Source organism: Opisthorchis viverrini, assembly GCF_000715545.1.
Source record: "Opisthorchis viverrini unplaced genomic scaffold opera_v5_1, whole genome shotgun sequence".
Lineage (NCBI taxonomy): Eukaryota > Metazoa > Platyhelminthes > Trematoda > Opisthorchiida > Opisthorchiidae > Opisthorchis > Opisthorchis viverrini.
The window spans coordinates 7,893,675-7,916,222 of NW_008751657.1; the positions used below are offsets into that span (position 1 = coordinate 7,893,675).

Here is a 22,548-nt window from a genome sequence, read left to right on the forward strand (position 1 = left end):
TTAGATGGTTACAGCCTTTCTGAAGCAAAGGGTCGAGGTCAAATTGACTTACTGTCACCCTCGATAAGTAGCTACCGAGTCGAGGTATCACATCTCGAGCAAATCATGTGGCCCTTCTTATGCTACCCGATCGTAAAGAATGAGCTGTTTTCTGAGACACAAAGACCACTTGATACCAGCGACCTATCACCATTTCACAAACACATCAGTTCCAGCCTTCGTGTATCCATATTCGATCTGGTTTCAATGCTATCGAACAGGAAGGACTACGGTCAATCTAACCTTGTCAGTTGTTACAGCTCGGAAACTATACTCTCGCTGCCCCGTTTTCAGGAATTCAGAAAAACAACTACCCGAAAGAAACATGAACAGTTAGACCTCGAGTGGTCTTTATATCAATCTCTGTCTGATACATATACAAATCACACGATGGCTAAAATACTGCAAAACTTGGTGCGATAAATCCAACCGGGCTAACGTATTCAGTCAAAGGAACAGAGTCCGACTTGAATTCGTCAACTGAGCCAACCGACAAATCTGAATTAATGAAACCAGGAGAAACGTGTACATGCGGTAATGAACCATATTATTCAAGCGAAGTAATCGTCAGGTCAAAGTACAGAAAAACAAAGGCTGAAAATGGGGGAATATGGGACTGCTTCAGATTATGTGGGCCATCGTCCACGGCCGCTCTGGGTTTGGGATCAAAGTGGTGAATGAATAATAGAGAGAAAATAAAGTAAAATAAAATGCTACTATCAGTTAGGATTAAGCTGTGCTGCCCGGGATCGTTCTGAACGAACCACGTCACGACCGGCTTACATCGGTGACATAGGCTGGGGAGCTGGCTCCACAGGTGGACTCTGTAGAATTCTGAAACAGTTTGGATTCTGAAAGCGGGAAGGAAACAGGAAGCCAGAATGAAGGTGATCGAAGATGAACGGGACATCACAAATATCATACAGGAATGCGTATACTGAAGGACGTATTTTCTAAGGTTAATGGGTTTCAAATGGCATGAACAGTTCACAAGAAGTCACTCCATTTCATAGAAATTACCAGAAATTTGGGCACAAAGATGGGAATTCGTGGGTAAGTTGTCACCAGTGTTGTCGGTGGTTGGACACATCTACTACGACCTTCAGGTTCTAACCACGTACTCATGAGTGATCTAGTTGTTTGTCCCAATTTACAAACACCTTCACATAAGAAATGAATGACTGGTATCGGAAAGGAATCCACCAGGCTACAATAGTTGAACGACTGATGCTACGTAGGAGCTGCTGATGCCAGTGTGAGCCTGGTGGACAAGGTTGGCGGCCAAACACACAGAGTTCCGTTGAGGCACCATCCGCCAAAAGTATCCTGGCAAATACTAGTGATCACTAAAATACTCCAGTGACGATAGACTCGTATGCACACTGACGATACGACAAGTTATGCATTGCCCTTAGCTGCTACGTCTACGAGTTAGTCGGTACCGAACAAACCCGGACACACAGTTTACCTAACAACATTTACCGTTTGCGCTTAAAAGGAAGCAGGATGACAAGCTTCTCTTGCCAGACACCGATGTCCGTTGCATATCGGAAAGAAAACTCAAGATCTAATTGGAACCGCTTAAAAAAAACCCACGCCCCTCTCGTAATCCGGAGGCCGCTGCGACAGGCTGTGCTGGGGTTGGCTGGATCCTGGCTTGCCTGGATATCCTTTGTACCTGATTCATTTGGCAACATCTGTAACATCCGTATGGCCCTCTCTGTGCTAGGCTGCAAGAAAAGGCTACAAATGGATGCCAGAAGCGTTGTTGTCAGTTATATGCACGTTTTCTAGATGAATGTTTAGATGTGTAGGTATCCCGAAGTGTTTGTATTGGTCAAGCAATTTATCCCCCTTCTCTGTTAAGCTTTTCTTCACAAGAAGTTTAATTTAAATTATACATTCACGGCAGTGAAGCATTGATGCTTGACATTGATGGTGCTGCCGGATGATGATGAAGACCACAACTTGGATGATAACGATTGTGATTTTGATTACGAAAACAGCCCCACTTAGAACACAAGTGGCAAAATAGCTGTTAGAGGACAGTAAGCGCCACTCTGATGAATAGTTCAAAAATGGTCGATTCAGGGAGCTGCGCATCTGCGGTTCACGGCATTTTCTACATGCATGTTATTCGGTACAATGACGTGATGATAACAGACAGCTAGCACGTGACGGGGGGACACGACCGTACCGCATGAGAATATCAGGCTAGTGAACAAGGGCGGTACAGCGAGGAGTGTATTAAAACCCAGTGGATTGAATAGCTCTGATCGAGATGCAGCTAAATACTTCACATCCAAGTAGCCTAGGTCAGCGTCCTGCCCTGCCTGAGTTATTCGCATTAAAATAAAAAAATAATGACCCGGATAGCTGTGTGGTCATCAGCCTGAAGACACTAATAGAACCCGCATCCATACAACCGACGAATGCCTTCCGAAAAACATGGAAAACAATATGCGAAACCGACAGCATTGCGTCATTTTGACGAAAGAGTAGGTTAATTTCCTCTAATGAAGCACATATCTGGCTATCAGTAGCCGCCCGTGTTGGATGTTCTGTTCGTGAGTCTATCTGCACATAATTCGGAACAGTTGATGTACAGAGGGTGTAATTCAACTTCTACAGTGAGTTTACAAGACTAAGGCTCATCTGGCCGGTATAACTTTGTTTCAATTTCTATGGGTTTAAATATTTTGCGCACTTTTGTTAATAGAATACACAAAGATGCGACTAGATAAGATAAATGAAACCTGTGAACTGGTTGTTTGATGTCCTGTGCAGTTTCTCCGCAAATAAGAAGTAGCATAACGAAATCAACACCGCACGAAGCGTGGACACCACACGTACCTTCAATAAACCGTAGGACTGCCAGTCTGCCCTCCACAACACAGAGGCTCAACAGAGAGAAAAGAAGCGCGCCCAAAACGCAGACGAACGGGGTCAGAAACAGTGCACGTTGCAGACTTAAATACTGTGTTTCCAATGAAGCAATATCAGAAATCCCGTCTGAAATCTGGAACAAGAAAGTGAAAGATTGCTTGTTCACGCGAGGTAACGGAAATTGGGGAATAATTGGGGCTTGTGCAAGTTTGCAGAGGAATTTTATGGTCAAAGTAAAAGGGTAACCTCCGGCGAGTATTCTGAAGGAAAGGGCCACTTTTAAATGACTAGTCTCTCAGAGAAAACCATCGCGTGACCAAATTTGGAAAGGTGGAACTACCGCACACAGGTAGCCCCTTCACAAAATCAATGGATCCAGTTAACAGTCGATTCTGATCGCAATTTCAATAGAAAAAGAGAACCAAGTGAAATATCACGTCGTCAGAATCAGTGAAACCGTGGACAACTGCTTCGTTCTCCCTGGGACTCATTGGCACTGGTCGAGCTAGAGGTCGAAACATGGGGCGTTTGATTTTTTGTGACCACATATCTAAACAATCAAACCAATGGGACACAGTCATATATGCGAGAAGGCGTTGAACTTAGTAAACTTTATATTTACTCCCACGTTGTTAAGCAGATGACAATCGGCTCCCACGGGTTTGGCTTGCACGCAAGCAAGCATCAACCATGCCTCATGCAGGTGGAGGTTTGATCCTGAATAACGCAATGCACTGCGAAATTCTGTAAGCAACTTTCCGAGGCTCCGCTGGGTAGGCAATAAGCGACACACATTACTCCAGTTGTACTCACCCACTAGACTACCTACTGAGCAAGGATGAAAACATATTTCAATCCATCGAGTGTAGTTTTCTGATACCATCTATTTGCTACGCAATTCAAGACAGTGTCGAAAGCGCATCAGGAACAATGTTTTGCAACCATGCAAGAAAGTTGCTCATTTGGTGTGCTCGTTGACGGCCCCTGAATCCACGAAATGGCGTGGCGGCACGACAGACGGTGCTAATTAGAAACGCCATGCCTATATCAGACAGTAATGCGTCAGTTAGCTAAAACTACCGTGTTAAGCTGAAAGTGGCCCTTGTGAATCCACAGTCGCTTGGTGGCCGCATTTTCAGCGTCCAATCGAAACGGTGGTTTGACCAAATCGGTTCTGGGATTTCAATGTCACGCAACTACCAGCCGAACCATCTGGGCTTGGTAATATCGACACAGAAACCTAAGACTCTTTCGAACTATACAGTAAGATGAAGTGGAGTTCATTGAAGTAAATTAGAGTACTTTGTGCTGAGCGTGGTAAGATTGCAACCGTATGAGGTATTTTTTCGAACGTGTGAGAACGAAAGATGAAATGTGTAACGGGATCTGCGAACAATAGAATAACGTTTCTTTTGAAAACGGCATGTCGTGAACTGAACAAACTCGCGGAAAAGTGGAAACCATCAAAGTAGAGCTATGATAAATTCCTAATTTTGAGCGCATTCGACAGGAATTAAAGATATACCAGCTGAGAGTGATTCAGTATGCAAATGGATAAGGCGTCCTTTGCGCTCACGCTTAAAAGCAATGGAGAACGCACGAATCCAGCAACCATAATAATCAAATTCGAAGAGTACTGTCTATGCCAGTTTGAACGATTTCCGTTTTTCCAACTGGATTAGTTGCCACAGTAGAGTATTGGCCAGTATGTGTGAAAGCTGAAAGATCTCGTCAAGTTCTGCATTTTTGCGACTGCGTGAAAGAAATTCTGATTCACGGCCGCACCATTTTGGTCGTTCGTAAAAAAGGGCCAAAAATCCTCCCCAAATGCCGTCATCCGTCGCTTAGCCAGTGCGTCAGTAAATGCCATAATGAAGCTGTTGCTACTGCTGCGATTCATCTGAGGTCCTTGAGCTAAACAAGGATGTGTTGAAGAATTCACCACAAAGAATTCACTTCAAATGAAAGTGTCAGGCGTGGGAACGAACATGCTCAAAACGCCATAAGCAAAATCATTTGTACATGAGGAGCGATCAACTTGAGGGTCGAGGCGACATAAGCGAAATGTGATTTCAGTGGAGTGAGAAGTAATCGATCAACGAGAATGCGCGCTAGCCTAAATACCGAGGGCCAGCAATGCCTGTATGAGGTGGACTCAGGTGTCTCCGTAAACATGATCTCTGAACGCTACGTCTGACGACTGTTGCTATTGCCTGTAGACTCCATCCGACATACACACCTGAATGTAGAAAACCCTGAGGATTGGAATCACCGTACCCTGAAATTTCACTTGACTAAAACATAGGATTGGAATCACCGTACCCTGAAATTTCCCTTGACTTAAAGGGATTTGATGCTGATTCTTGGCTTCCAAAGATTGAGGAACTGAAGTTCATTGATATGATGATAAGTCAGTTTGTACTTTGCATCCAGGCATTATTTTTAGGAGAAACGTCTTCGTATTTACGATGAACTAGATTACTTGCCAGGAGAAATTAGCTCTTCCATCGCGGATGGTGAAGTTCGCGTAACATCGCCAGTCCGGGCAGTCTCAGTGAACGCTATAGATTTCCTAAGCTAGCTAATACACTCTCAGACTCATGTCATGCAAAACTATTCATCAAGTTTGACCTGTCGACAACCAATCAAGCTACCCCACGACGTCCTGTACTTCCTTCGGCCGATTTATGCGGCACTACACTCTCAGACTCATGTCATGCAAAACTTTTCATCAAGTTTGACCTGTCGACAACTAATCAAGCTACCCCACGACGTCCCGTACTTACTTCGGCCGATTTATGCGGCAAGGTTTCCCATTCGGGTTGGGGATGCCTGGAGAGATTGATTCAGGCGTTAGACAGACTTCCAGAAGCAATGTTTTTTGCTGATGATGTACTAATATTAGAGTGGACTTCTGGAGAACACGACGCCAACGTAGTTTGGTTTCTCAATCGTTGTCAAACAAGACATTCGTCTATTTCTAAGTAACCAGAATATCAAACCGAGCCTCTTACTTTTCATTGAAATCTACTAACATCAAATGATTTGCGCTCGGATACGAAGACTCATGCATTTAGATCATGCCCATGCCAGATGATACCAGAGCAGTCTTCACACCGAACGACATGTTCAATTAGCTCAGTGGTTGTTTTTACCAAAGTTAGCCGACTTGATGCAGCCGATTAGCTTCCAAAGGAATGAGATGAAGAGCACCAAAAGGTATTCGAGTAGATAAGACAAGCGCCTGGCAATATATCGGAATAGTGGTGGATCGAGAGCATTATCTGGTTTCAGATCAGGTGGTTGTTGATCTACAACCAACCATAGTACTTTTTTAGGTCACTACGATGCAAATAAGCAGCCGTTCATTCAATACGATAGTATCCAACGCGCTTTGAAAGCACTGCTGCTTCAGGAAGGCGGGCCAACAGACTATAGAAATCGCAGCCTATGGAAAACTGGACAGCACTACGCATAGAGAAGGATGCCGGCAGTCGTGTTTGTCCTAGAAAATGTCAACATTTAAACGTGTGGCAGATGGTGGTGACTATGGACCATAAACCTCTCATTTCCACTGTCAGTCTTTAAGTGCAGAGGACTGTCATAAAGACACGAAAGCATGACTATGAACTTCCATCAAGCCAAGTGTTTAAAGGGGATAAATTTTCCAGAGTTTACGAGAAAGAAGTTCTAACTAGTTAGTAATTTTGATACGAGTTCCATCTTAGATGAGAACCTGAAATAGATCAAAGATGCAATCAAAGAGATTCAGTGTTCACGTGACTGCGCCATGTGAGTCACAGAGGTTGACCAGTCACCTAAGACTAGTATCGAGTAGAAAACAGAGTTTTCTTCGAAGGTAAGAAAGTGCGTACGGAGTGGTCTCCGAAATAATATGACGAGTATAAGGAATCAACATAAGGAGTCAGTATAAGGAGTCGATTGTAGCTTCCAAATGGCCCGCGACCTCTATTTCTGGCCCGGAATGAGGAGTCGTATCAAGGACGACGTCTCAGAATGCACCGTCTGACTAATGGCCGACAGGAGACAGAGGAAACAGCCAATGCTGCTGCGAGAACCCTCCGAATGTAACCAAAAGCAACGACTTCCAGCGAATGACTACCATGGGATTTGGTGAAGTTGACCAACTGCAGCACTACGGCCGGATTCGTGAAAAACCGCCTGAGATGTTTTGGACGACACGGGATTCGCGGCGTTTATTTTACCGACAATGGGCTCCAATTCATAAGCACGGAGTTTAGAACTTTACCGGACAGAATAATGTTTACAACATCGAATCAGCATGCCTTATTACAAACAGCCCAGTGGAAAAGCAGAATTAACAGTAAAAGCAGCCAAATCCACTATCACATAAGATAAATAAATAACTCGTGTTACTGTAATACCAACGTTGTCAGTAGGATACGGTCCGGCGTAGCGAAAGCACAGTCGGATTCGCACACTGTTATCCGAATGACTTTATTCTTGGAAGGCTCGCTTATACGCACTGGCGTGTTTTTTAACTCGATACTTTGAGATTGTCTGGAGGTTGATTTCACATTAACTCATCTGTGGACAGGATGATATCTCTTGACACCGTAGCGACAACGGTTAAGTATCTGATCGTTACTGAACTGTACAATTGTCTGTAACTATAGAATCGTTCCGTTGTGGTCTCGGTCAACTGCAGCAATTGGGCATGGACGTAACATAAAGTTATACCGATATTCTAATTTTACCAGCCATCGCATCGGACTAATTGTTAGTGAATCGTCCGATTCACAGTTAATCATGTGGCCACACCTGTTGAATTACATCGATCGAATCTGGCTCATCTAACAGTGCACGTGCTGGTGGCTTAGAAATGGCAAGGTGGTTTGAAGTCACTGGAAGGAAAAACGGATCCATGGTCATGTGGCCACACCTGTTGAATTACATCGTTCGAATCTGGTTCATCTAACAGCGCACGTGCTGGTGGCTCAGAAATGGCAAGGTGGTTTGAGGTCACTGGAAGAAAAAACGGATCCATAAACGTTCAATCAATCAGAGGACAAACGGGTGAAAGGGAGAGGAATCACGTAACTAAGCATATAACTGCTTATCATCTGATTTGCAAACCACTGCGAGCATCTAGTCGACAGCTGACTTGAGAAGGGCCATACACATTGTAGGTGGTCTACAATTAAGCTGAGGTCGTTGATCCTTGAATGGAAACTGTTACGCATTACAATCTGCAACCCAGGCAACAAAAGAATAAGTCGGGAGACAGCGAGAATGTATAATGCCACAGGAAGGCCGTAGACGATACCTTGAAATAACTGTCACCTGAGTTTACCGTTTTTCGAAAAGTAAACGCAACTCCAAGTTTTGGAGATATGAAGAGCGTTATTTCAACGAGCTATGCAGAGGAATGACATGCTGTCAACCTGAGCCACAGTCCGTAAAATAGCTGTATGAAAGTGTCCCAGTCTGTGAAATAATATAAAGAAGCCTCTAACTTTCGTTTCGCTATATATAGTCGATAGATTCGGTGAACGGATTACTCATAACTTTACATCAGCAGTCATTGGAGAGTGGCGTTAAGAAGGGGATGAATTTTGTCATGAATATAAGTGAATGATCGTTGGGTCACAGTGGAATTACAAAGACTGATAGCCAAATATTCCTCGGCTTGTAAAATAAAAGCAAGACAAAAGAGTTCAGCAGCGTGCACCATACTCTGCGTCCGGCCACAGGGGCAGGACGGTGCATGGAGTGCTGAAAATACGGATGTGTTGAGCAAAATGATACATTGAATGATGAAACTGAGCGTGAAAATACAACACACTGAACTCACCGCACCCACTATGGCCGGACTGATGCAATCGCCCAAAGCATGAGTCATGATCATTTGAACGGCAGATGCTGTTGACCTCCTCGTCGGTACAACGACACTCTAAAATAATCGTACAGTCGAAGAAAACATGACGTAAAGCAGCTCTCTAGTTTGGAATAGGTATCGCTGTAGCCACGGAGAGAAAGTGGCATGCAACAAAATCTCACAACGCACTGCTTCAGAGGGATATCAAACTTCATCCGATAAGAGGGAGGCGGTTAATTTTAGAAGGATGACATGATGGAACTGTCTAACTTGTCATCCATAAGTGTCTAAGGTAAATTCAGTTATCTACGGAACACCTTGACCGTCTTGTAGTGCACAGGTCTGTGCAACTGTAGTTGGCTGATATGGTGGTGTGCACATACACACATACGGTGGTTCTCCTTGAGATTGATCACCTCTAGTGAGCAAAGAGCCTGGCCACTGTGAACCCAGTGGCCTCCATGAGGACAGGTTGGTGTACCTAAAAGCGAACAACTATGAACAATTATAATGTTTTCTTAAACTCAGATGTAGTTCATTGAAGATAGTGCATCGAAGATTTGTTTTAATCAGTTGTAGGAAAAATTCTGCTTTGAGAACATAAGGAAACCATACTAAACTTTGTATATCACGATAGCACATGGATTTAAACATGAACTAGTTCTAGTTCCCCAATGTTGATTGACTCTTTAAGCTTTAGGGTCTTGTACACGTGCTATATTAAATTTTCAACAATTGGTAATTCGCATAGGTTCGTTTTTCTGCCCCGATAGCCCATACTGACTTGAGTAGGAATCAAATGAGGGTAAACGAACCGGTCACAAGTGACACCTAGATCAATCGTCCATACCCTAGCGGCCTGGAAAGATGCATAGAAGTGGAAAACCAGAAAACGGGGTCCCTGTAACGTCTCACTAGCCTGCACAGTAAATTAGCCAAGCCTGATATTTTGGGGCGCTGAAATGACGTAAAATGTGCACAGCTGTGGGCGGTTGAGGTTTTTGGTACATTCATGTTTTAGTGCTCCCATACCATTCACATGTCCTATGTCGTGCCAAGCTACGCCCAAGTGTGATGTGAAAAAAACTGAAAATAGCAGCGATATCATGTGAGTGGATGACAACAGTGACCCCAGTAGGCTGAAACTGCCGACTTGATGACTAGACGGGGAGCAGTGATCAAACGACGCGTGCTTTCTATCGAGTTTTTAGAGGTCTAGAAATGTCATCATCTGGGAATTGGCATCTCCAGAACAGTACTGTAACTGATGCGTTAATTAAAGGCCATAAACATGCTTCGTCCTCCCTTAAAAAGCTTCATTCAGCCTTGAATACATTAAGTAGTTTGTCCAGTTCGGTGTGTAATCTTTATATCAACAAGAAGATACATGCATCATCTTTGCCTAAAGAGACCCATCATGACTGAGGTTTTGTTTTTGCATTCGCTTAACTGTACACGGTCGTCACACTCACCCCGGATGACATACAGAGACAGGATACGCGGGAATATCACGGTAAGCTGGGTGAAGTTTGGTCCAACTAAACACAACATGTGTCATTTTACACACCGGCCAAAAGCAAACCATCAAACTGGTCATCTTAAGTAAAAATGGTGACCCTTTTAGGGGGGAAATCGTACAAAAAGTAAGGGAATTTGTTGGCTAGTGGCTATCGAACTTGACATTCAAAGGATAGCTGCTGTACATGTATACCTGAGCAGGGCCTAAATTGGTATTGCATGTAAGCCCCCTGCACCGATGTACACCCGAGGGAATGAGATCGACGGACAGACTTACAGAAGCCTGTAGCAATTCATCAGTAACAACAATACTAACACCAGGTATTTGTTTTTTATAGCGGCACCAGTGTCAAGCGTCAATTCCTTCAGGTTTCAGGGGGAATACAGTATCTCCCACAGTGGGGACCACTGGTGATTCCACAGCTCACATCCAACTACTAGCGACCAGCTAGTGCTACAACTTATTCCAACTGTTGCCCGTTTTCGAATGTCTCGTGCAGCATCCATCGTAGTTCACCACTGTATCGGTCATGAAGGTACAGTGGGACAATTTAACAAATTTTGTTCAGCAATTAGCTAGTCTGGGGTAACCTACTCCGGATCCCATAAGTCCAGCGACGCAAAACTAGCTAGTCAGGTGTTAGCCAGTCAGCTGTAGCACCCTTCCGGTGCCTAGCTGCCATGCCACGCGAAGGAAGCACGAGGGCTTGGATACTGCCAGGTTGTCCAAGCCTAGACAGGGGAAGTCGAGAGGCCGAGGTCGGGCTCGAACCACGGACCTTCCGGTCAGCAAATTCGCGCTCTAAACACTTGAGCCATCTCGCCCGCAGGTGTAAGTTACACTCGTTACGTCTTAAGTTACTTGAAGTGGCGGTCACAGCTGAAAGCAATCGGGTTTCCTATCATGTCTGCTGTTGGGTGCTTAAAAGGCACAAGCATCTCTGGGTTAATACAGTGCCGTTAAACCGTACCGAACGTATAGGTTCACCTGATTTTTCCAAAACGGGCTCGATTGTCCTAACACAGAACAACTCTAAATACAACTGGGTCGTAGTTCGAGGTGTCGGACAAACCAATCACATTGCTCAAGTGTGAACATGTTCTCACCTGTTCAGACATTAGAATCCAGATGCGTCCAGGGTGCGCTGGTTGAGTAGTGATAATACGCTCACCTCGCATCTCAGGCGTTCGGAGTTCAAACCCCGGTACGACCAAGATGTACTGCTGATGAGCCCTAGTAAGAGTTATACTCGCGTCGAGTGCCTGCTCCCTTTGGTGTGTACTCATCAGAATAATTGCACCAAGACAGAAGGACGACTGTTCAAACGAGAGTGATGTGTGCACAAATTCTACAAATCCCGTAACCAATTATAAATGTGCTGACCTGATTCACACTATGTTCAGACCACTGCATCTCCAGCGTTGAACAAGCGTGCTGGGTTTCGGAGAGACTTCACGAACAGACTATGTCTTGTTTATGGATTCCCATATTGGCGCACTGGTGTCTAGTTCAAGTGTAGCATTCAATGGCCCAGCCCCAATGTCCATTGACCGAGGGGTTGGTCGGAATGGACGGTTTTTTTTAGATTAACTTTGTCCAGCCGTTCTTCCTCGATTGAAAGCAGTGCTAATGCATCAAGGAATGGACGGTTCCTAGCGATCACGCTGCCATGACAAAGATAACATGACAACTCATAGACCGCTCCGTACTGTGACTAATTCCAATATATGGACTTGATGACCTTTGTCTGGTAAATTCCAGGTAGCCATCCTGAGATGGCTGAACTCTAAAAAGTGGAACCCGTCACCAGAGCCCATAAATCAACCAAAACTGCGCCTCTTTGCATAAAACCACTGACCAGGTATGAAAGCTTTTCCTATAGGATGATCAAGAGTTTGCCCTAAAGATGGATTGTGCTCATAAAAATTCTGTTTAGTAACCCATATGGGAGGGTAGTTTGTTAAAATCTGACATCTTCGCTATTGAATGGAGACCCACAGATTTGGAGCATATTTCTGGCGAAGAAACACACAGAGGCCAGATTCGATGGCTTCGATCAAACTAACAGTCGGTAATCGTTTTGAGGCTACATCCTGTACGAAACCGATGCCCTCCACAGGCAATATGAACGTCCAAATGGAGACTAACGCGAAACAAGGAAGTGGGTGCGGCAATGACCTAGTTTCACCGCTACGAAGTAAACAAAGCTGAAGAATATGTAGCAACGGATAGTCATAGACCCGGAAACAATTATAAAAAAGAGTGCACTTGAAATGGTCAAGATGGGAACATAATTTGATGGAGAGCCATGAGGGATCCGTCAAGGGGAACTCACCATTGTCATATCTGATACCAACGCCCAACAGAGACACAATAGAAGATCGACAAGAAACACGAGGACCTAGGCCGAAAAAGAGAGGATGTAGTTCCAAAGGTCAAACGTGACTGTATACAGAATGCAACAAAAGCAACAAATGTATTGGACGCAGGGCTATGTACCAGAAGCCGATTCACACGTACTTACTGTATTTTCGGTCCATATGAATCCCATGCGGATTTGTCTTTACATTAGTTGCAAAATGTGAAAAGATTTAGTCTTGTGTTCGAAGGGTTCTTATTTTTTGTCGATCCTTGGATAGAAGTAATTCAGTAATCAGTGAATTGACCGACTAGCGCAAAACAATAAAAACTCATATGATCAATTTACTTGATGTTTACGGATCTCCGTCGAGTCAATTCGATTCCAGAAGTATTGCACGCAAAAATATCACTTCAGAGCGATAACATGTTTGAACATGCTTCTTAGAAGGCTTCTCAAGCCAACTCTTTTCAAATTCATTATTGTGACGACTGGCGACTGATCAGGTGGTGAACCGCGATAGTAAATCTGGAAACTGCTCTTGGTAAACAAAATACGAAATAGTCGATAATACGCAGACGCACGCGTGAGATTTTCTCTGACTGTGTTTGGGTTTTATTCGCACAGCATGAGTTTCAGTTCGATTCGGTGATGGCTGCCCTAATCCAGTCCTGTCGATTGTCAGTAGAACAAGTTTCCAGTTTTTCGCAAGGACAACTCGGAAAATTAAGTCCCAACATCATTGGTAGACTGTATTACTCACAAAGCAAATTGCATATCAGGACAAGTTTAACAAAAGGCAAAACGTACCGGGCTCAAATACCACTAATACCATCCATATCACTGTGTCAACCATTTAAGGACGGCCCTGTAAGCCTTCGCCGTGTTCAGGTGAAGTGCATTCATGCGGAAAAAATACTGTCTTTACACCACTGATTAACTTCTACTAGGTGTCTTCGAATGCGCATGTACACGCCGAATAGGCGACCAGCCAATTCTCAGTGAGCTACCGTCACATGGAAGGTTGGGTTAAACAACACCGACAACGCAGTGTGGCACTGAATTCAAGCGTAGCAATATCCTGAAAATTGGACGTTTCAGCTTTGAATACATGGTAACGGCGCATGTGCGACACAGACAGTCTCCTTTTGTCTACCACTTCAGCTTCGTACCCGAAGCAACCCGCCGAAAACAACCTATGGAACATGGTTTTTGGTCACCTTGGATATAACAGGAAAACAATGGTAAATGGGTTGGTTGCGTTCCGAGGTTAATGTCATCTTGATGCCCTATTTGAAAACTCATTACTGTTCACCGCGAGTGCTCATTTGGGACGCATCCATTATCACGAACATATAAATCAGACGATGGATCCTAGATTGTTTACCATGCCGTTCTTTAGGTGAATTAGAAATCTAGTGTAGGAATTAGCGTGTTCCTCATAAGCAATGAAGAATGAGTTAAAGTTTGGCTTACTCGACCACTCAGTGAGGGTATTACACGGGTACAGGGGATGGTTTGTCATCAAAAAATGCGCTAAACGAAACTAGCTGGAAGGCAAATCCACAAAACAGCAAACCAGACAACACAATTAAAAATATGCCGTCAATCAAACGACAAAACACTCCATATGAGGAAGTGACGAACGCGAGCTGTGAAATTGACCACTAGCAACGTAGAACACTTATCTGCATCGATCAAGAGCGACTTTTACGAAAGGGATCTGCTGCTCAAATCAACTATGGAGGCAGGTACAATGTGGGTGGACACAAACACTCACACAAACACTCTATTGATAGGTGAATGAAGTTTATCCCATTCTATTCCTCCACAAACTGGTACCAGTAACCACTAATGGGAATCCAAGTCGATTCCTTGCCACACACGTCCATTTGGTCTTCTCCAAGGCCAAAATAGTGTAGTCCCAATTTAGGAATTGTTACACTGGCTAACCCTAGAGTTAAATCAGTTTTCGAATACTGTTCCATCATGAAGATGAGCCTAGTAGCTCGGGAAATGTATTGTTCTACAAAATGTCGTTTATTTGCGCTGACAGGTGGTTCACATTCTAAGGTGTATCACTGGGAGTGTGATCTGCGCTCAGGATAGCTCAGCGATTATCGCAAGAGGCTACTGACCAAGAGGTTCGTGGTTCAATGCCAGTATTGGCTAATCCAGTCTAGACTTCGGCAATGTGGTAGCAACCCATTCATATTGGTTTCTTTAAGTGGCACAGCAGCTATGCACCGGAATGGTGCCATAGTGGAACGATCAGTGTTATTTAATCACCATCACCCTGCAAAAACTGACTTGAATGAAACGTGCTGATTACCGTACAATGAGTTTATGAAATGCAGTAGCAGTAGTTGTATGTACAACAAAAAGTTTTGGATAGTTAAGGTATATACAGAACTTGTGTTCACATCGCTCCCATTAGAGCGGTCTTCCTCCTGTCCTGATGCAACGAATCTGACTAGGCCACATCAGATTGAGGAAGGCCTGAACGCAATGGATGGAGCAAACCAATCGAATTATCGAGGGTGCGAACACGTTGGGCCGTCTGAACGTGGTACTCAAATGCGTTCAACGTGCACTGATGGAGTAGTGGGGATTAGCTCGCTTTGCATGCTAAATGTCAGAAGTTCAGGTATACACTACTAATAAGCTCTAATAAGAGCGAAAATGTGACATGTTTGGTGTGGACTAATTGTCTGAAGACAAGAGGACCACTAAAATGAGTAGTGTGAATACGAACAAAAGTATTCCCCTTAAGATGGGAATCAGTTGGTGCATTCACATCGGTCTAAACAGTTTGAATCATCATCCAAAAACCGAAGCGCTGCACCTTATTACGAGCGACGATTTCCCTGAGGGAAGAACCGAAGAGTTCAGAGGCAGTGCCTGCCATTAATCTGGCAGTCCAGTAAACGTGGTTTGTATATTCAATTAACAACGTTCGTTGACCAGAATGAGGAAACTTACCACACAAAGGAAAAAACTAACGGACGGCGATAACAGTGTAAAGAACAGGACTGGAGCGCAAATAAACTGTGAACCAGCGCACACTAATGCATCGGCGTTCGGTTGAATGAGCGACAGGCGACGTCCCAGATACGAACCAAGCAGAACTCCAATAATCCCGGCAAAACACAAGCTAATGCCAAAGATTAGCGGGACGCTGTAAAACAAAAACAACAGAGTAGGCAATTAAAGTTAACAGGGGATGAATACCGGGGAAAAAGTGCACAATATATTGACAGTATCTATCACGTTACCTAGATGACACAATATACTTCCACTGCTACTACCGTTAGCACCACTATTGTGACACACCTTATGGAGCTCGCTTTACGTATGGTACCAAGTTATTAGCCTTCTTAGAAAATTACCCCTTCTTCGCCTTGGTAAACTGGATAAAAGATACTCCGTACTTTGTCAAGCCCTTTTCCAGCTTGTTGCCCGCTTAAGGTCGAGCGGGTTTAGTTCATTTCCAATGTTTTCCCTGAGTAACATAGACCCACATCGAGGTGATCCCTTGACCTCTGCAACTACTGATATGATGAGTTTGTGCTTGTTTAGTAAGAAACGATACACACATGGTCATTTGAAGCTGCTGGATAATGTGAGAAAAATCACTCGTATAGTTCGTGCTGTAATTGTAATTTCAACTTTTGGGGCCACAGTGACGCGAGCAGTCTGCTCACAGGGCGAAATTCGTTTTGAACGGAGCAACTATACGGAGGAATTCCGTCTCCAAAACCCATACACTAAAATGAATGATGAACTGCTGCGTTTCAGCGGTGGTGGCATAGTGCACGCAATAATGATGTCCAGTTGTTCAATACTCTTCATTCTGAGTTGATCACCAACGAGGGGAAATGACACAAGTGACACCACCAGTGGCACTAAGCCTTTGTTAGAAAGTGCACTCCTAGCTTTTGGACTGCCGAGTGAAGTCTGTAGCAATAACGATCGAACAGCAACGCTACCGTAGCCGTCGGGTTCTAAGGATGAACTCAACTGGTCAATCAACCGGGTTTAACTAACCAAAAGCATTCATAAGCGCCTCATGAATGACTGATTTAAGCTATCTGACTAAGTCATTAACGTGGTTTGGACGGGGTTGGTATCTAAAAATTTGCACTGCAACACGATGTTCGGAAGTCCAGTGCTTCATAAAACGTCACGCCAGTCAACTGTCAGGTTAGCTGAAAGATAGGATACTAAAAATAATCAACTTTGACCACACTTACACAAGGGGAGACAAAACTTGCTCAAAAGAGCGGTTAAGGGGATGAACTGACGACCGAAAGGGTAAACGGGCAAAAGAATGCAAGTAGGTGTGGCATCGGGTGATTTGAACAGTGATAAAGGCAATAATCCTGTTGTGGTCCCCGGTACAAACAGGGTGCGAATCGAAAGGGACCACAAGATAAACAGGAAGTAGATGCTCAGCTCATTTAGGTAAACATGAGAGTAAGAGGTTCCCGTTGCAAACTGACACCATATTACAACTGCGTCTTAAAATGCAGAAGGATTGTACGGGTGACTTTTAGGCTCGTAGTTTCGGACTATTTCGTGTTGGATCATGGGAGATTACATGTGTGGGGAGTTGACCATATCTGGACCGTAAACTTTTGGTAAAATCGCAAACCCACGATTTATTTATTGTGGTGTCTTCCTCTGGGATTGATGACTAATCCCACAGAATATCCGGAAAACCCTGGGAGCTCGATGATTGTCTATATAGGTCGACAAATGGCTAAAATGAAAGTTTCAAGTATGAAAATAGCCGAAAAATAGCCGGTTACATGTGTAACCTCGTTGAATCCAGACTGTTTAAGCTGAATCGCTTTTACGTTCTCTTCGAGGGACAAAACATCTTGAATACTGAATTTGAATGGCATCGCTAGCAAGTACGAGCCAACATGTAGACATTGAACGCCCTTTGTACACGGAATACAGGTGAAGAGAACATGTATTTGGATCATACCAGTGACCAGCTACGTACAACTTCCTGTTCGCCTGACCAGTGAACTGTTTTGTTTCAGTCGCAGTCGTAATCATAGAAGCTATAACCGATTACAGTGATCGAGGTGAATTTGCCGAATATCTTGGTCAGTGTGCACACAACTAGTTCGCCTGACCAGTGAACTGTTTTGTTTCGCTCGCAGTCGTAATCATAGAAGCTATAAAAGATTACAGTGACCGAGGTGAATTTGCCGAATATCTTGATCAGTGTGCACACAACTTAAAGCTCCAACAAAGCTGATCAGCCGCACCATTAAGTAAGTGATGAGCTATGCCATTCTTGATGCACATCCAGTTTCCCCACGTTCAGGTAGTTGTATCATCATTTGGTCACCTACTGATCAGTTTCCTGACCTGTAACATTCGGCATGCGGTCTTATTCATACGACCACTTTTGTGGGTTTTGCTTCACCGGCTTAGCTGACGAGATGTGATTGCACAGTTTACGGACCACAGTCACATGCTTCACACCTGCTGCATATTGCTCGCGATGTCTTAGTTGAAACCATGTTTCATTACAACCTACTCGACTTTGTTCTTCACTCACTATCTTCCACGAAACTTCTTCACATCTTTCGCTATGAAGTTTTTTCTGTCCTATCGGTGTGCCGATCTTCGAAACGCCATGTTTTTTGTAGTGAATGTTTCTCCATCGTTCTAGTGTTAAGGCAGTGACTGTTGCAGGAACGTGACAAGGGGCGATATGAGCAAAAGGTTGAAAATTGACTCTTGCACTTCCCAATGAGAATCACTAGAGGTCAAAACCATTTAGTCTCATATAAACTGGTGAAAGCATCACAAATGGTTCGTTACAAATTACCTATCAGTGGTTCGACTGGTGTTTACTCCTCACAGCTTGATACGATCCTACAAGTCAAGTGACAAAAGAAGTCAAACCGAGAGTACTTACTCGTACATTCGCCAAGCCATTGGGTCGTCATGTGCAGCGTCAATGCCCATTTCGATTAAATGAACTCCAAACCAAGTCAGCGCACCAAGAATGAAGCAAACGCACGTGAAGCCACCACTGACCAAAACGAAGGCCGAGTTGCAGACGAGATATTTCAAATCAACCCACCAAGCTGTGGTGCTCATCGGTGGAGCCCCTTCAGCCAACCCACGAGGCGGATCCTGGTGAAGATATACTAGGAGCAGAACGCAAACGATGCCCAACAGAGGGGTTACACGTAGCGCCCACTGCCACTCACCGGACATACGAGCCATTGCAGACCCCACTACATAGCCAAAGCCACTGAAACACATAGACAACAAACAAAAGTTAGGGGAGAGAAATCTCTTGTCTGATATTAGCAGTTCCGAAAAAGTCACGCATGGCTAAGTGCGATGGTTTTGAGAGGGTAACTAGGAAATACGGAAAAGACACAAGACACCGAATATTACAATTTCATTCGTCTTCAATAACTGCGGATGCAGAGTATACGTATATAAACCCAATGCAGTTCTGTAGGCTTGTGCATCACAAACATGGATGAGGGGGGAGACAATGCGCCGGCTGAGAATCACGTACTGCTTTATGAGATAACATCCTTGTTTCCAACGAGCCATCAAACGAAATGAAAGGAGCAATGAATCCAACGGTCGCAAAGTTGTCGAATACACAATGTCAATCGATCCGATCATAGTAGATCATTCTCAATTTTTCTATGTGCATAGGAATTCGAGGATGATGGCGTGCGGTGAGAAAATATAACGACCAGCCAGGACTCGCACTGATTACTGATAATAAAACTCGTGTCTACCCTGTGACACTGCTTTCCTCAGAGGTTGCTTACGTAGTACCGTTGTTGATCGTCGTTAGTTATGTCACCACAGTGAATGTCAACCACTGCGAATGATGGAATCCATTGGCCAATAAATACCTCAAATCAGACTTGTGCCTCGAAATTGATCTGCGGGTCAAATCACATCGTAGGACCAGACTGCGAGAGTCTAAAAAGAATTAACATGAGTTCGAAACTCACTTTCGATGTAAGGCGGAAATTCGGGCTCCGAGTGTGGACTTTTGGGATGAAATTTAACGAATGTAGGTTAACCTCCTGCTCAGCATTCTGCCACTATTGCATGCAGCGCTTTCACATTCGTACAGCGACCCGGTATATTTCGAACAGTATAGTAGAGATGAATTAAGGGAATACCCGGGTATCCTGAGCAATGGTATACCGCCAGTGGACAGCATCGACAGCGAAAAAACGTAACCGACCGTTCTACATTCGCGAAATCCAGTCGCGGTTGGGAACCTAACGGTGTCGATTTTAACATAAGAGCACCAAGTGGTACAGTTACAATAGGCGATGAATAATCAGTTGGTTGGCGATTCGCCATCCCCGAAGCAACGCAATGCAAAAGAGCTACGAGGTGGAGTATCTCGAGCTAAACCATTTCCGACACTATCAGTAACTAATCATGAGTCGTAACCCAGGATTCCGATCCAAGGGAGAAACGTTATCAAAACTGAGTTTATCGTTTAATGTTTCCATACTTTGTTGACACATAATTGACTGTTTGCCTCGATCGTTTCCACTCACCACAGGGCTGAAGGAAGGGGTTGCGAGGTAAACGATCATTTGATATGCGTAAACTACGAAGCACGAGTAGCTCGTCGATCGTTAGAGTTCCTTCCTCCTAAAACAATATGGCGTTTCTCAGTACTGTTCACCCGATATCCCCAAAACAGCCATCGCGTTTCTGATTCACAGAACTGTATGGGTCACAGCACCGCCGCGTATACCTTGTTTGTGACGGATGAAGTGACGCCACGCCAGCGTCATAGGTATCGCAGATTGGCAAAATCTGTCCCGGCTTCCCGGATTCCATCAATCAAATCAGTCTGTCGGAACTTAGACAACTGCTCAGTTGAGTGGGTTTATTTACCACGCTGATTGGTTGGTCCGAAAACATGAAGTTTGGGTTTCACCTCACCCAGTCTTGTGGCAGCAATTTGAATTTTGCACGCATGAAAGGCGTAGCAGAATTACTTAGGTTATTTAAGTTGGTTGGTATCATTACTTGATCCGGGTCAAGAAGAGCAACATCGTCTGAGTCCGCTAAGTGTCTGTGAGCGGACGCTCATGGGTTACTTCAAACTGAGATTTTGGGGAAGGGCAGAGGAGTGCCAAGTAATGCGTCAATAACAAAGTTCTACGGAAAGGGTGAGAGGAGATGGAGGAGGAGAGACGAAATCTTGCTGTATACCCGTACGGGTCCACAAGCGTTGGCCATGGATGAACTGTTTGGAAGTAGACCCTTGGTTGCCAGGCAACGCCATAGTTCATGGCGATCAACATAGTTAGGATAGAGGAATGGGACAAGTAGACAAATGGCTACGGATATTTATCAGATGAATAAAACCGTTTCTCTTGAAGGTTGTTGAAAACGTTTCGACAATGACTGTATTTCACTATAACCGCTATACATTCTGGTATATTTGTTTAACGTTGATCACTGGACGCTGGAACGTGACACCTAATGCATGCGCGTTGTGAGCCACGCCGAAATCTACCCTGGAAAGCGCCCACACTTGTATAACCCAGTTATCAAGTGGGCACGCAATGCGAACTTGGCCCTAAATTATGAACGCCTTTGGATCATCGTTCCGTTGTATTTTGCTGTCACGTCACAGTGCAGAAAGAAAATGACTGTTCCAAGAGCGTTTCCACGAAAAAGGTCGGGAAGACCATCAAATTTGAAATCCCGTGCTTCCATGTTTTAGGTATCTCAGAAGTATTTCAGCACTTCAAGTTAAGCACATATCATGAAAGCCACTTCAGCTACCTTGTATTGAGCAAAAATATACAATTACGAAATCCGAACATGGGAATTAAGTTGCGCAACTTAACGACACAAAACTAACATACCTTCCTACAGGTACGGCAAAATAAAAGAATCCCAGTGCTTTTGTTCGCGCACTACCAACAAACAGATCTGAAATTATTGTAGGGGCTATCGTAGAATAGCTTGCTTCCCCGATTCCGACTAGGCACCGCGTGAAGAGAAACACCCGAAAAAGCTATAAAGAAAATAGACATTATTCACATCAATTACGGACAAACATACCTCAGGAGGGACAAAAGAACTGGCTAGAGTGACGACAATCCACAACACAAGGCCCATGAGCATGATGTACTTTCTGTGCCACCGGTCACCCAAATAGCCAGCAATTGGACTGAGAAGTGTGTACGATATGAAAAATACTGTTTGTAAAAGCCCAAGTTGCTCATCATTGATTGAGTAGTATTGTTGGACAAAATTAGGTATGCCTTAATGGCAAATAGATAACAGGGCGGGAAAAACGGAAACATTACCAGCTATTGTGAAGCGATCCATGTAATTCAACAAATTCACGATAATCAGGATTGTGACAGTAACGTAAGGTCTGCGATGAGGAGTTGGAAGAAATGTTTCCGGTAAAACAGTGGATACAGAACTTTGGTCAAAGTCACTTTCGGGTAGCATGTTTGATACGGTCTGATGCAGGAAAGGGGGTACGGCAATCGGCAGAATTGCTTCTGGCAGCTAGTGTTAGGTGTATGTACAGGAACTACGGAGAACTGAAAAAAATAGGATAGGTAATGTTATAAAAGGTAAATCTGATCCGTTTGAATTAAACGTCTTTCGGTGCGCAGTCAAGTAAAAGCGGTAAAACACGAAAGATGAGTCCCCAAACCCACCAACTAAAAGCGGATAACTATTTAAATGACACGTGAGGCGAAGTTTTGGTGCATTATCCAAAGAGATGTGCGGCCCAAACGCAGTTATCAAGCTTAGGCTCACCAGAACTACAGTTAGCTCCTCGCCATCGACCTACAGCACACCATTGATTATATTATCTTACTA

The 22,548-nt window shown here is 44.1% G+C and overlaps 1 protein-coding gene across 1 annotated transcript; it reads right to left on the reverse strand.

Annotated features, from left to right (window-relative positions):
• Window positions 1-359: 359 nt before the first annotated feature.
• T265_00134 (hypothetical protein) lies at window positions 360-21,876 on the reverse strand (the record flags this gene model as incomplete). The annotated part of the gene is made up of 7 exons (XM_009163791.1): window positions 360-890; window positions 2,893-3,058; window positions 8,762-8,860; window positions 15,646-15,841; window positions 18,605-18,946; window positions 21,570-21,721; window positions 21,769-21,876. The coding sequence occupies 7 exons, from the start codon at window positions 21,829-21,831 to the stop codon at window positions 808-810; spliced, it is 1,101 nt and encodes a 366-aa protein (XP_009162055.1).
• Between the last annotated feature and the right edge of the window lie 672 nt (window positions 21,877-22,548).